Source organism: Passer domesticus, chromosome 11 (assembly GCF_036417665.1).
Source record: "Passer domesticus isolate bPasDom1 chromosome 11, bPasDom1.hap1, whole genome shotgun sequence".
Taxonomy (NCBI): Eukaryota; Metazoa; Chordata; class Aves; order Passeriformes; family Passeridae; genus Passer; species Passer domesticus.
Genome location: NC_087484.1, coordinates 16,383,654 through 16,398,877, shown reverse-complemented (window position 1 = coordinate 16,398,877; position 15,224 = coordinate 16,383,654). Strand labels below are relative to the sequence as shown.

The 15,224-nt window shown below is 41.9% G+C and overlaps 1 protein-coding gene across 20 annotated transcripts in view; it reads right to left on the bottom strand.

Moving 5' to 3' along the window:
* Positions 1 to 15,224, bottom strand: part of DOCK10 (dedicator of cytokinesis 10) — a 145,154-nt gene that overhangs the window by 86,391 nt on the left and 43,539 nt on the right. For 7 of the 20 annotated variants that reach the window (XM_064385949.1, XM_064385958.1, XM_064385953.1 and 4 more), the window contains exons 2-3: positions 13,625 to 13,831; positions 2,351 to 2,470 (exon numbers count right to left, since the gene is read on the bottom strand). In XM_064385949.1, the coding sequence (XP_064242019.1) occupies positions 2,351 to 2,470; positions 13,625 to 13,831 (327 nt within the window). Of the gene's footprint in view, positions 1 to 2,350; positions 2,471 to 13,624; positions 13,882 to 14,710; positions 14,888 to 15,224 lie in introns of those variants that run through there. The other 13 variants (XM_064385963.1, XM_064385971.1, XM_064385965.1 and 10 more) reach the window with 5 other exon arrangements.

The following is a 15,224-nucleotide window of genomic DNA, read 5'->3' as shown; positions in this document are numbered from 1 at the left end:
GCACAGCAACAGAAGGGAAATTTGTTCATGGGATCCAGGAACAGGTGAAAAATGAAGCTGAGCTGACATGCTTTTTCTGAATTGGAAAATGGACTTTGGGCAGGCAAATGAGTTATAAGGAAGGAATTGCTAGGAAAACAAGAAGTAGAATTGGTGTGAATCAATTTTTTTTAAAAAAGGAATTATTAAGCATGGTTAAAAAATAAGTGAAATATCTTTTCCTCAAGTGGAATAAAACCAGAGAAGGCATCTGTAATGGACCTTTCTGTGGAGATGCTGGGATGGAGGAATACAGTCTATCAGGCTCAGATTGATATAAAGAATTCTCTGCTGTTCCACAGACTTCACATAAGGTGTTGGAAATGACCAACACAAGTCTTGTGAGAATAACAGCATTCTCTTTGAATGCAAGTCAAAAAAGAGAAACAAATCTGAGATGAAACAACAGCTACAATAATTCACCCATAACTGACGCATGTGGTGAGCATGACGGATCCAAAAATAGGAAATCATTATTAAAAGCAGAATTTTCTCCTATGTTCACTGCTTGAGCTAACTCTTTTGGTTGGGGTTTTACTCTGAAGAGACTTTTGCCCATAGGCCGTTTGCCCACAGGCCCAAATTGGGGCTGTATCAACACTGAGACACGAAGTCTGCAGCCAGTGTAATCATTAGGAGTTAAACAGAGCTGGCCACCATTTCCTCGGGCATTATCACATTAAATCCCACTCAGAGCCAGCCTGGGCACCTCCTAATTCAGTCAGACATGGATCTCTTTCTACCCAAATGGCTGACCCAGACTTTTGTGCTCAGGTAGTATTTCAGCAGGAGGGATCAGGACTGTAAATAGATACTTTGCAACTGGAAAACCTGCCTGGGACAAAAGCCCTGCAGTACTGTCTGGTGACATAGGCTCTTGCCACTGACACTGACTTCAACAGGAGAAACAAACATGAGGGAGGTTCATGGCAAGGATATGGACCCCACCTACCACAGCCTTTGCTGTTCTGTGAGTACAGACCACCTCTACCATGCAACCACCTCTGTCATCTGTCTTAATCTACTTTTTATCATTATTTTTTGAATTCAAATACATTATGCCAAATAGTTGCAAAGCATAATACAGAGGAAACAAAATAACACTAGCTTCTAAAAATCCAGGCAATAACTGCTTGAAATAAAATGAAAATAAGGATATGAAAATATGCTTGACAGACAGAGGTCTTCAGCAGTAGGACAAGATTCTTCTTTCACTGAGAAGATTTGCTCCATTGGCTGTAGTTCAGTTACTCTAAATCAAAGGGCTCAAGGGCCTTGTGACAGCACACATTATGTCTAAGTCAGCTTTGTAAGGCTAAGTTTCAATTTCATAAATTGACAAATGTGCAAAATGGATAAAGGAATTAACAATAATGAGGAAATCTATTCTGTTTAGCTTCTCTCAATCCCATGAGCACATTAACTCAGTTAATGCCACCAAGGAAATAGAGCCATTTAGTAAAACAAAGCAGTAGATTAGATTAAGCTGCCCTCCTAGGACGGTAGCAATGCCATGAGCTGATGGGAAGGGCCCTCACAGAGCAGTTACAGTTGGTCAGAAATTGAAATGTCTTTCCATTAGAGAATGCCTATTCATCAAAACCTAAATGTTGTACAAAGAGGGGGTGATTTTGCAGAAGTTGCTGCTCAATGCAGGCAATGTGCCCATGCCCATGCCTGGTAACACAGCTCCCCAGGCACCCTTCTGAGCACCCAGCACTGCCTATGGAGAGCTGCCCTGGCCCTCCAGGCTTCCAGTGTCTGCAGTTTGCCAGGACAAGCAATAGAGAACCCAGGATGAGGTCAGGCAGCTCCATGGCTGTGTGGTCAGGGATCCACTGCTCCTCAATGTTCCACCACGAGAGCCTTCCTCAGTACCAGAGACTCTATCTAGTGGCCAAATACATCAAACATAACAGGACCAGGAGATTGAATTAGACTAAACTGAACTATAACAGTATGGAGAGATTCTAGGACTAGCCAAACCAATACTGTGCTGAGCCAACAGACCAGTACACATTCTAGAAGAACATGTTTAGTGGGTTCCTGAACATCTCTATCTGGGAACAACCAGGGCTTCAAACTTTATCTAATCCTGAGCAGTAAAGTCATGCATATATAAATGTCAGAGAAAAAAAAAACCCAAAAGCCAAGTGAATTTGGTGGGAGGGAAGCATGGCATTATGCATGTGTTAAGAAAATCTTAGAGAGCCCTTAGACAATTTCTGGCTCTCCCTCTAGCAGTGGAGATTAAATCAATGAACAGAGCAAACCTAAGCAAAGGAACAACATGTATTTGCCTTGTACTTACTGAAAAGTCATCATCAGGGAATAATATCAGATCCTTAAACTGGCTGTCCCCAATATTTTTTTCGATCTCTGTGATAACAGCTTCATAATCCAAAGGCTCCAAGAGTTTGGGTTTTTCCTGCTGTGGAAAAAAAGAAAAGATCAGGTGATCTCTCTACACACAATTTTGCTTTCATCCCCCTTAATAAACTGAGATCTGCAGCATTTTTGCTTTTGTACACCAAAGCATGAATAACTCCTCCTTTCATTTCATTCTGCTCAGCATCTGAGCTCATGCATGAGAGTGAAGTGAGAAAGTTGGGTCACTTCTAAGAGCCACTCTCCATCTCAAAACTCCAGAGCAATCTGTCAGCTCATTACAGAGACTGAAACCACCACATCAATTTACCTGGAAGTCTCAGGAATTCCCTCTCTCTTTCTCCATAAATACAACAAGAAAACTGATGGACACAGTTTGAACTGAACATACATAGGACTTTGAGCTAATGTGTTTCAGAATAAGAAACCTACTTATTTCTTCACTGTCTTACACAATTCACCTTTTGAACTGCTGGCAGCTTGTGGAAGCCACCACATTGTTTTATTTGGTAATAATCCAAGGTTATTCTCCTGGGATAAACTATCTGGTGCTCACCTCCACATCTTCTCTTGTCAGAAAGCAGCACTAGTATCATCATAGCAGAACTACTATTGCCTGAAACAGCAGTAAAGTAAGAAACCACCACAGGAAAAAGTAAATTCACAGTGTCTTGAAACACAGCCCAAAAATAGAAAAAGAGAAGGCTGCCTGACATGCTAGAATACATTAAACAAATGAAGCCTCATGTACTAGAGTGAGAACATTTGCTTAATTCAAAGATGTAAGCATCAGGAAGAGTGAATGAGAAGGGGCAAGAGAACTGCCAGAAGGGATGGAAATGAAAGTGATGAGAGAGATGAAGGACACTAGTGGAAAGCAAATGCAGAAACATTTACTCTCTTAGTCTGATTCAAAAGAGCATATTGGATAAGTACTATTTTATCCACTGTTCTTTCATTGGGCTATTCAAAATTATATAAAATTTTCCTCTGTCTTCCCTACATCAAAACCAAGGTGTATTGAAAAAGAAAGCTTTGACATCTCCATGAAACAAATTTCTCCAAGGAGATTTTCCATCTTATATAGATTTTTCCTATCGCATTAATGTATGGTCCATTATAAATATAATGATTCAAATATAATAATCCCTCGCTTTTGACTTTGTCCTAGAAAGTTCTTGTTTATTCTGTAACCACAGTAATCTCAAGATCTTTTATGAACATTATTTCCCTTCTACACTGAGTCCAAGACTCCCCTTGGCATCAAATGCATCTATGAATAGATTAAGTATCAGTAACACAGCCACACAAATTAGATTGAAACACAGGAATACACATGTTGAAGGAAAGTTATTAAATTGCTGAACAGCTGCTGCAAGAATCACAAAACAACTCAGGACCTCTGCAGGTTATCTACTCCAACTCCTTGCTTAAAGCATCAAAGCTCTACCAAAGTCCGGCAAGGCAATAAAAAGTTAGAACTGCTCCTTCAGCAGTTCAATCTATTACCTCTCTTCTTGATCTATTAACTCTCACACTTCTATTTGCACACTTAAGAGTAATAAACTTCTAAAAATCATTACTATTTAGCATTCACAGGCCAAAAGCACTATCTACTGATGCTGAGACATTAAAGCATTATAAAAGACAGTCAAGATCAACACATAACAGTTACAAATTGAAAAAAAACCCAACATTTTAATGTTTGATTTAGATTCTGTGACAGGACCGGATTCTGTTTTTGTAATGTCCAGTTAAGACAAGGAGCTCTACCAGGACATAAGACTTCATAATAACCCAGCCACATCACCTTAAGCTGTCCCAAGGCAGTACTCAGCCCTGGCCTGCCCCAGTTGACACACAAACATCCAGTCCTGCCCAAGGAGCTCTTGGGCTCAGTACCAGCCACATCCCTTACAGAGGTCTCTCTGTCTTCTGCTGACAGTGGCTCTCCACAGGAACTTAATGGGGTCACTTGGCCACGTCACCATACACAGTTTGCTCTCATTCCCTTCCAAACTCTGTTAAGCCACTGCAGTATCATTTTGATAGGAGTTTCAGACTTTCTGTCATTAAATCTGTCATTGCATCTATTTGTTAAGTATTACTTTATAAACATACATTTCAAGGAGTTGGAACCATGAAGAGAAGACACCAGTGCACTCTGAGTGTACCATCTATGCTGCACCACTGATTTTGGTAATGATACCTAGGCCTGAACAAAGTTCACTCAGTTCGAGTTCAGCAGAAAGCAAACTGTTACCTTCAGTAGGAAACCTTAGAGCAACCATTCACCAGAAAACTCAAAGTAAAAGAAATATATGCACTGACATTTACAAGGCACAGTGCTTCACACAGGCATTTTTCCATAGTAGTGGTTTCACTAAAACATGACCATTTTCTACAGAAAATTTGTGACATTGACTACACTGATAACCCTCCCTTCTCAGAGCTGATACTGTCAGGCTAATGATTCTGCAACAAACTCAACTCTTAGTAAGACAGATATGCCACTGAAATCATAAAATCTCTGCTCTCCAAAACAAGACATGCGTCAACACCATCTTAATCTTGGACAGATGCTCCTTGGAAACATCATGAATGTCACTTTTCAGAATCTCCTAAAAAAACATTAAGCAAACGAATGACATAAGTGGTCACCTTCCTATTGAAGTTGTAGACTAGGGAAGAGCTGGGAAACCCCAGAAATCTTGGGACTTCTCCTGAAATATGGGGAAATCCCATAAAAATGTGTAGCATTTGCGGGTTTTCTATGCCTGTGGAAACCACCCTTTTTTGTTTGGGCTGGCAGAAGGAAGAGGTATTCCTTCTTCCCCCTGGAAATCCCAGTAAGGTTGGGGTGAACACAGCTACATCCCCTTCAAAATTAATATTCTGCAGATGCTGGGGTGCAAGTGGAGGCAGGGTAAGCTGTGACACATTGCCCTCTCTTTGCTCTTCAGAAACAGCAATGCTCACAAAGCCATTGCAGAAAGCTGCTCTAACACTCCAGGGGAAAAGGGAAAACTTCTCCTTGGCAGCTGCAAGGTCATTTACATGAGACAAAAATACAGCTCGAGAAAACCCCGGAGCAGAGGAACACAGCAAGCACACGAACATCACTGTTCCCACAGCACTAATTCTCCTGCTCTCAGTGCTGCAAAGGGCATGATCTGATGGAAGCATTTTAACAGATGTTAACAGAGAAGTCTTTGGAGAAACATTACATGTTTGAACTAAATACAGGTAGATATGACATTATCAAACCCACAGCAAAACTTTTCACTGAAGCACTTCAATATTTATGCTGATGTTTTCCTACTGATGCAATAAAAATTACATTCTTCCTTCCATGTCAGTACAGCAAAATCCTGTGTAAAATGCAATACTGTATTATGCCAGCTCCCATAAATCAGAGATGCAAGTAATAGCCCATCCTTGTCAATACACTGGCTGCAGAGATAATTTAGTCCATTCCCTGCCAGCATAGTATAATAAACGTGATGCCTCTCCTCATCAATTCTGCATGTTCTTACAGACCATAAGACTCTGCTCTGCGGACACCGACTCCATCCTTTGCAGAGCCAGTGTTTTGGACTTGGCAAGGCTCAGCAGAGCAGCGCTCGTGTTGCAGCTGTGATGGGAAGTGGCAGCTGGTTAGTTAGCAGCTTATCTCTGCGGGTGTGTGGGGTGGCTGCTCGGCTTTTTCCTCCTGAGCAGACAGAAGCAGTGATGTTGGGATTAGCAAATTCCTCCCTGCAAGCACTAGCAGAGATCTGTAAATGAGTGGGGCTGATTTAAAGCTAATTTAATAACCACAGCACTGCCTCTTTCTCAATTTAACTTGTCTGTTCTTTTTGGAAACAGGCCAACCTGGCAATCCGTGCCAAAATCGAATTATGCTGGCTTGGATTTCTGTAATGCTTTTTATATTCGCCATCTCAAGTGAGTAATGAATTTAGTTGTGCTGAAATGGTTGTGAATACATCTAGTAAAAAGGCACTCTCTGACTCCTCACCTGCTACAACATCTCAGCAGTACCATTCACTTCACACCCTGACAGTGTAGTGCAGCTTTGCATGCTGTTGAGCCAGCTTTTCCACACTCCTTTGGAACACTGGAGAGATGTTCAAACAGAGCCAACACCACAAGAGGACAATACAGTTTCACAGGGGTGAAACCAGCCAGATTCCACCAGTGATATATGGCTTCACTGCCATCATCTTCTGGTCTAGGTAAGAAAGGATTATATTTCCCAGTAGCAATTACCCAAAATATCCACATAAATGATATTACAGAATCAAATATGGTACTTGACTTGCATCCAGATGCACAGACATTGTGCACTGGTGTGCACCCATCTTTTCATCATAATTATATCTCATCCTCCTAAAGCTGTGTTTCTGTGAACACTCTCTGAAGGAGGAAACGATGTAAGAGACCAATAGTCTGAACAGTCATCCCAAGAGCTTCCCCATTCTAAAAATAAGCTAACTGCTATGATTTCTATGCTTTAATGTCATATTATTCTGACACCAAATCATGAATATTTACTGAATTTAATAGAGATGTTGAAATTAATTCCTTCTCTTCCACACACCAGAAAGAAAAAAAATTACAAGGAAACAGATAAACAGAAAGAAGTTGATGAAATTCAGTTACGTGGACTTCAGTTACCCTAACTCTATCTCTGTGACAGGAGGATCCATGTTTATAAAGAGAATCAAAACTATCGTGATGGCCAGATTGGTAAAGATCAAGCATGACTCAGATTTTATATTTCATCTAAGCTATGGCTTTTCAAAAATGACAATTCATTCTAATATACATTTGAAATACTGAAATGGTAATTTAGAAAACTAATTTACTAAAACAACAGCATCACCCTCCTTCATTTTTATAGACTTCTTAATGATATTATGAACCAAACCCACCAAAACTCACAAGAACAAATTAAACTGCTTTCTAGGATGACACCAACATGAAGTGCTTCTCACACTCTTTTGTTCTTCTTTTCCTTTCCCCAGTTAAACACTGTGTCTCTGATATAACACGCCTTTCTATGTTTTCATATGGTCAATATATGTCACTAATTATATTCCATCAGGGCAGGCCAGCTTCAATTGAATATTTCTCTGCCAAGCCTGTCCAAACAGAAGCTAAAGAATAGCCAGATCTCCACGACTTTTGGAGCAAATACATCATAAAGGCTGAATTTAACCCTGTCTCAGATATTCCAGAGATCCAGCATGCCCAGCAGTTCTGAGATGTGCTACCTGAACACTCAAAGAGCTGAAGCTGAGGCTATGAAACAATTTGGGTTTCATGGAGTCACCAAAACTTTTGGATTTCTGTAGGACCAATGTATGTCCCCATTCACAGGGCAGCAGAGCAGTTTGGTGCCGGGGTGAATTCCATGGGAAGGACATCTACACTGGGTGCACCTTTTCCCCCACCAGACCACAGGTGAGCAGCCCAAGAGACCGTGCACTCCTGGCAGGGAGTTCCTTGGCAGCACTTGTATCCAGGGGGCACAGACAGCACAGCCATTCTGCGATTAAGGGGTGCCCAAAAGCCTCCAGCAGCTGAGCTGGGAGTCACAGGAACCCCCACTCAAAATGCTTCACCCCACAGGCCTGCCCTCCCTCTGCTCACAGCACACTCTGCAGCAGGTAAGAGATCTCCTTTAAGGAAAATAAGTTTTGCATTTCAAGCGCAGGGCAGGCAAGTCAAGGTCTCGAAAGGTATCTGAGGTATGGCTGGGGAGGCATAGCCAGAACCAGCAGGCAGACATCTCTCCTTTTGATTCAGATCTCCTCTTCTTTATGACTGCTTGGCCTGTTCTGCATCTATTTACAGTCAACAAACTCTCTGGCCACATTACAAAGGCTTCCTTTGGCTCAGTATGTGATCCACAGTCAACAAATTTATTAAAATTAGTGGCACAAAGAAAATTTTCTTTGACACATCCCCTTCCACCTTAAAATACATTCACTTGTCAGGTCCAAAATGTTTAATTTGTTGTGACATTCAGTAAGCCTTGGAGAATTGCACTTGGAAAGAATCCAGTCAGGGCTGCACAGCACAACTAATATACTCTTCAGTGTCAGCACTGAAGCCAACGTGCCAATAAATTTCATTAAGGGGATTTCCAGTTCCCACACGATTCTGCTACAGAGAAAATCACAAAGAATTATGAAGAATCCAACCCCCAGTTCGTAGTGCTTCAGGAATTACTTGCCAAAATGCAATAGTACCCATCAGCTTAAGCACAGCAAAAGAAAGGAAACCTGTTGAAGACCCTTTTGGGAACAACAAAAGTGAAAAGTAATTTTCAATATTTCAATCTTTATTCAAAGAAAATTCTGATTGATACCAGTAAGTGACCTGCTTCACTAAATGAGACTTACTTTACACAAATACAGCTGGAAGAGGATGAATCCTAATTGCTTATACTGCCATTACTTCATGGATCACAATCTCTATAAGTCTACTTTGTATTATGTTCCAGCTTTAAAAATTACTGTAAGAGAATTCAGCATGTCTTGAAAAATAGAAACACCTGTCATGTGGATGAGCTAACTCAAAACTTTCATGTCAACTGATGGTCCAGCTGGAGCCCTGGAGCCTTCAGTGGCACAGGGAGCTGCTCCGGCAGGGCGAGCGACGAGCAGCCAGGCTGCTCAAACCACAGAGAGCTGTTCTCAGGCAACTGGGTGTGACCCACTCCTCCCAGCACCTCTTCTTTCTCAAGACAGAACTTATCCTTCCTTGCACTATGAATTTTGAAAGCTACCTCATGGTTAAACTGTGGAAGCCACACAGGACTGTTGGTTCAGCAAAGCATCCAGCTGAGGGGAGATGCTTTGTGCTATGTTTGACTAAGTCATATGCATTTCCTGAATTCTGCTTCCCAGCCATGACTGTGCACCCGGCATTGCAGCCTTGTGACTCTGCAATGCCCATCTTCATGGACTAGCACTTGTCCTTTTAGACAGTTGGTAAAATTTTCAGTACAATCTGTGAAAAACCATTCAGGATAACACAGCAACAACTTACTCATTCTCTCTGCTTATCTTGAGCAGAGTATCTTGACACTCCCCTTAGGAAGGGGATTAAAAAATTTCATTTAATCATAAAACTACTAAAATCAGCCACTGACAAGAAAGTACTAAGTTTTAAATTTGGATTTAACTGGTTGGCTTCTCAAAATGTCAAGAATAACAGCTTCTAAATAGCGAAGACTTCTGAAGCCTAGACTAAATATTTGCCCATAGGTCACCTCAGGGGAAAAACAAGAAAGTTTTGTAAAGCATCGTAAGCTGTTTTTTTTTAAATCATTTACATAGACCTTTAACATAGCAACACTCGGCCACTTTCTCTCCCCTTACCTGACCTAAACCTGGGGAAAAAAAGTGCATTTTTAGCAACAAAAGGCTTTCTTTGAATCTACCACACAGAACCTATTCATGAAGAAAGCAAGCAAAAGCCAAAGATGCAATTCACTGCTCTTCATGCAGGCATCTGAAGAGACAGGTAGGATGTGGTGGATTCTTCCCCTGGGCAGAAGGGATGAGACTGTGGGGAGCAGAGAGGAGCTGCCAACACAGCTGGAGCGTTCTGCTCAGGCACTTCCCTCGTTAGTGATTACTTCAGCCCAGGGAAGGAAAAGGGCATTGTCCTGCCCTGTGCACCACAAAGGGGATGCTGAAGGGAGTTCAGCTCTTCTGGGGATATGCTTTGCTTCATGTCTGTGTCCTCCAGCAGTCTCAGGCAGACAGAGCCATGCCTCAAGCAGAAACATTAACAAAACCAGCCTACAAGCTGCACACAGTGGATTTGACCCAAACTTGTCAGCTTCCAGAATAAAGTTTATGTAAACAGCACTTCTGAGTCTGTTGGAGCATGTGTGCACACACATACATACATACAAACACACAGAAATATATATATATATATATGTGTGTGTGTGTATAACTTCACCTAGACAGTCTTTGTAGGCTCAGGAAAATCTACATTTGAAGAAAAGCTACTCCCAATTTTTGCCCTTAAGCAGCACTCCTAGCAGAGGCACCTATAGCATCTACACAGCAATAATAGAAGTGGATAGAGCAACAGGCAAACTGGTCCCCTCTGTTTGTGGAAACTGGATGCATTAGTGAGACAGAGGGATCTACCCATGGTTATCTGTGTACAGGTTCAGGAAAAGTACAAAAAGAAACATGTGCCAGGCATTCCTACCTCATCCACCCCTCCACCAGGTTCATCCAGCACAAACCTGCTGCTAAAATGGGGTAGATTTTACATAACACCATGCACAGCACGGGATTGTCTTCAAAACAGTTTTATTTACTTTGAAACTTAAGATTTCTTTTTAGCAGACTTTGGTTTTAGAATACATAGAAGAGTTTGTTTTTCAAGGACTGAAGGGAAAGCTCTAATGTCTGTTCATTAGATCACACTCTGATGCTAAAGACTTTGATCACTATTGTACATCTGATGAAGTTTCAACACAGTGCAAAGGCAAACATCCATTGTTCATTTTCCATTAAAACCTAAAATTTAGATGTATGAAAACCTAGACATGTCAACTAAGCAAACAACTCTTTTGAAAACGGCTCAAGCACTTCAGAAGCTCCTAAAGCAAAAACAACTAATAAAAATGTTTGCACTAGCTCTAAATAAACTTTTCAAAGACATCATTTAACTTCAAGAGTACTTATTACTAAGTCAGTGTCCCATAGGGGAAATCTCATGCATGGTGTTCTGCTTCATTTTACTCAATGAATATACCTCTTTCTCTGCTTGCACTATGGTTACTCATTTCTTCACAAGTGATAGGTATTTCTCATGCTACATATCCGAGTAAATGATTTTAAGTATTTCCACAGAGGCTTTTTCTGTGAAATTAACATCATGTGTACATGACCACTACAAACAGCTCTCACAATGACGTTACACTTGCAACTGTTTCCTTGACATCGACTCCCCTCCCAGTCAATTATCTGACTATCAATGCATTTACACACAGAGGATGTAAATGAGAGGAAAATCTGGTCAACCACATGAACTCAATCATCAACCTAGTAACAATTAAAGCCAATCAGGTAATAATGAGTCTTACAAAAAAAGGACCTTCCAGCAAATAATGAGAGTCCATCTACAGCAAACACAGGTCTAAGAATAGTATCTGAAGAAATGCACTCTTTGAGTAAGGTCCCCATATACAAAATCCTTTACAGCTGCAGTGGGAGCTGACATCACTTTGAAATCTGTGTGGAGGTGCAGAGGGCTGAAGCACGAAGGAGAGATTGGCTGCTGGTTGATAGCAAAAAGTGCCTGCAGGCCAAAGATTTAACATGCTCCAATTATGAAATATTGGGCAGAAAGGCACAGATTGCAAGGCACAAACGTAAAGCCAAGTGTGCCTGCATTTCCTAAGGGCTAAACAAACTACTGAGAAATACATCTACAGAGTAATATGACACAGTGACCCATCTTAGTCTATCTTATGTTTAAAAGAACAGAAATCAGCACAGATTCCCCTGCAAAGCTGAGCTGTGTAGCTGACATAAAGGAGCCACCCACGTCAGGGGAAGCGCAGCGTGACCCACAAGCCTCTGATGAAACAAGCTTGTTTCCTATTTTCAATTACAGGCAACAGGCCCAGGGTTACAAGTGCTCTATGTTTTAGGTCAAACTACAATGCATTGTTGATATTTCTATTTAGCACCACTAAATTGAATGCTCAGTTTCTGTTATCTGAGGATACACGCACAAGGGAACAAATATATTCTTCTTTATCTGCAGGCAGGCTGCTGGCTTACTGTTACCATTTGGACTTTATTTCCAGCCATCCTTTCCTGTAGGGCTGTAACCAGTTGCAGTGAGCCCTAGTAAAGTACAGTCAGGATTTATACAATAATGACAAAAATGCCCCCTCACCAGGATTTAAGAGGATAAGTCAAGTAAGCAGTGTCTACCTTCTACCAAAGCCCTGTGAACTGCCAGGGTTAGATGCTTTCAGCAGCACCAGCAGCTGATTCCCGGGACTCCTGACCATGAAGCTCAAACATGTCATCTTTGACTGCATGCCAATAGCTCAGGGCAGCAGAAACTACACCATAAAGTAGCCTTGTCAAAAAGAGCCACTTCCATGTAAAGTACCTATCCAAAAAGGCAGCTAGTCACAAGCAAAACCCAAACACTACTATATGAACCACAAACTTATCTTAACTGGTGACCAAGTGTTACAACTGCAAAGCTCTTTTCCTCCCTGTTTAAAAAAGAAAATGAGAATACTCTTCTTGGTTGTATTATCACTGATTCTGTTACACTGAACATGCCGAAAAACCTCAAAAGGGCCCCATGCATGCACATGCAAACAGAGTAACTGGATGAACAAAACTATGGAAGAAAACCAAACACCTCTTGCCTTGAGGAATAGGATTCATTCTCTCTTCTTGGGGAAGCCATTAAATGTTTTGTAAACTAAAGCAGACTTTGAAGAGAATACACTGAAAACCAGTACTTGCCTACCACTCTTCAACAGCAGGCTCTAAGGATTTTACCTCTTGCTGTTTGCAGTTTCAATTCCAGACAGGAAAGTTTAGGCACAGTGCAGTTAATTTGAGCCTCCCAGAGCCCCAGGAGGGCTCAGTTTCAGGAGGCTCAGTCCTGTCCCAAAGCCATCAGTGGCAAAGCTACTGTGCAGCCCATGGGGAAGAACCTCACCCTAGCTTTCCACCAAAGATTATGGAGCAGTCTCCAGTGGCTCCCTGCACTGTGTTCCTCCTCTTCCTGGCCCTCAGAGGTGCCCATCACAGATCACGAACTCTGAAATAGCACAGAGGAACTTTCCACTCCAGAAGCAGCACTATGAATTTTCATGGAACTTCCAGGCACTTGCTATAGGTGCCAGAGAGACTGTCAAACACTGCTGCTCTCAGAACGTTTGCGATCAGCAATGTGAGGTTATAGAAGTCTCCCTAATGCGCCTGAGTTCTGTAAACTCCTGAACTCCCTGTGCTTCAGTCTCATTCTCCAGTGCTCAGTCCCTAAGTGCAGACTGAATGAGGCTTGGTGATTCCTACATAAACAAGCAATAAATCCTACTCTTTCCAAAGCATACTCCTAAGAGTGACCTGCAATTTCTTAGCCATTTCTCAGAAGAGGTGGAAGAAGGGTGCATACTCACGCAGCTTAATCTTTGAATTTCTCCTTGATTCACTCTCCTAGTGGTCCTTCTCTTCCTCCGCAGTTCACTGGCCTCCCTTCTGAATCTCCCACGGAAGCTCATTGCGTCCGTAGGAATTAAGCAGCCAACAAATATCTGTTTAAAAGCTGTGCTCCTATAACCTCCTTCCTTCAGCAGCTTCAGCACAACAACTGGAAGCTGCATATGCTGTTCAAGGGAGAAGTAGGTCTAAAAGTTACATGCTGTATCCACAGTAACTGAACAGAAAGAAGAAGAAAACCAGCAATAACTCATTTCTTCCTGTGAACAACATTCTGCTATTAAGGCAAGAGCGTCTCATTAAACCATAAATACACCCAGTCCCCACCTCTAATGCAAATCGAAATAGGAAGTTGTAGAAAAAAAACTGCAAGTGAACATCTATCTTTGTCTCAAACACCATTACATCCTTTCTCCTCACCACCCTCCCCGATTCGAAAGCCAAAACAGCTGCACTTTTACTTCATGTGTGTGTGTCTGATAAAAAAAGATAAAAAAAATAAAAAAAGTCATTCACAGCACAGCCATCTCCAACAGAGCCCCTCGGCAGCCGACCTGGACCACAGAGCAGGCAGTGACAGATTTGTGCTGCCAGGGCCATTGCTGCTTTTGGACCAAGGTAGCAGTTCCCCTTTGAAAGGGGCACGAAACACCAATAAGAGGAAGAGCCCTGCAAATTCCTAAATTTGCAGACAGTTAAAAAAAGGGGAAAACAGAGAAATTCATACGCTGATGCCCAAAATACATTTTTGGCTTGTAAAAAGCAGGTTTTAGAAGTGCTTGTAACCTGCCAGCTAAGAACTTTCTAGCTTCACACCCTGCTCCCACCCCAGGACAAGTAAAGCTGCCAGACTGAGCCTGCTCCCCAAATGCCCCAAACAAGGGAAATGCCAGCAGCTCCCCTTGCCCACCCCCCCACACAGGGGCAATCCTGGCAGCACCTTGGCAACGTAGAAACCCTCACTACTCAGTGCCTCAGAACTGCAGTGGCAATAGGAGCAGTGACATGGCCAGTGAAATTATTCTTAATTAAGGTAGGAGACTCACCCAGTGCTCAGCTGTCTGAAGGCTGGCAGGGCACAAAGGTCTTTTAAAACTGAACAAACTCCCTCAGTGCCCACACATGTGCAGGCACACACACAGACCCTTTTCTTCTTTGTTCCAGCTGAAGATTCATCCTGCTGCAGCAGCAATGCTGCACTCCCCTATGCACACAGCCCTCATGAGGCATGCATTCGGTTTTTATTTTTATTATCTGTGTGCATAGCTAAGACAAAGGGATAGTTTTTCTGCTTTCTCATTCTGTATTTTTTGCCAATTGGACAATAACCATCATTCTCACAACTTGTTTGAATTAATTAGTTACTCTGTTTGAGATCTGCAACTTTATACTGAGCACCATTTATTTTCCTTTCCAACAAATAATTCTGAGTTCTACAAAATCTAGGAACTCTTTCACACATTTCTCAAGATTAGAAACATTTGATTCAAAGTAACAAACCTCTGCAGGAGTTCCAAGGACTGTTCCATATGCTAGGTTTCCATTCTGGGAGAGCAGAGA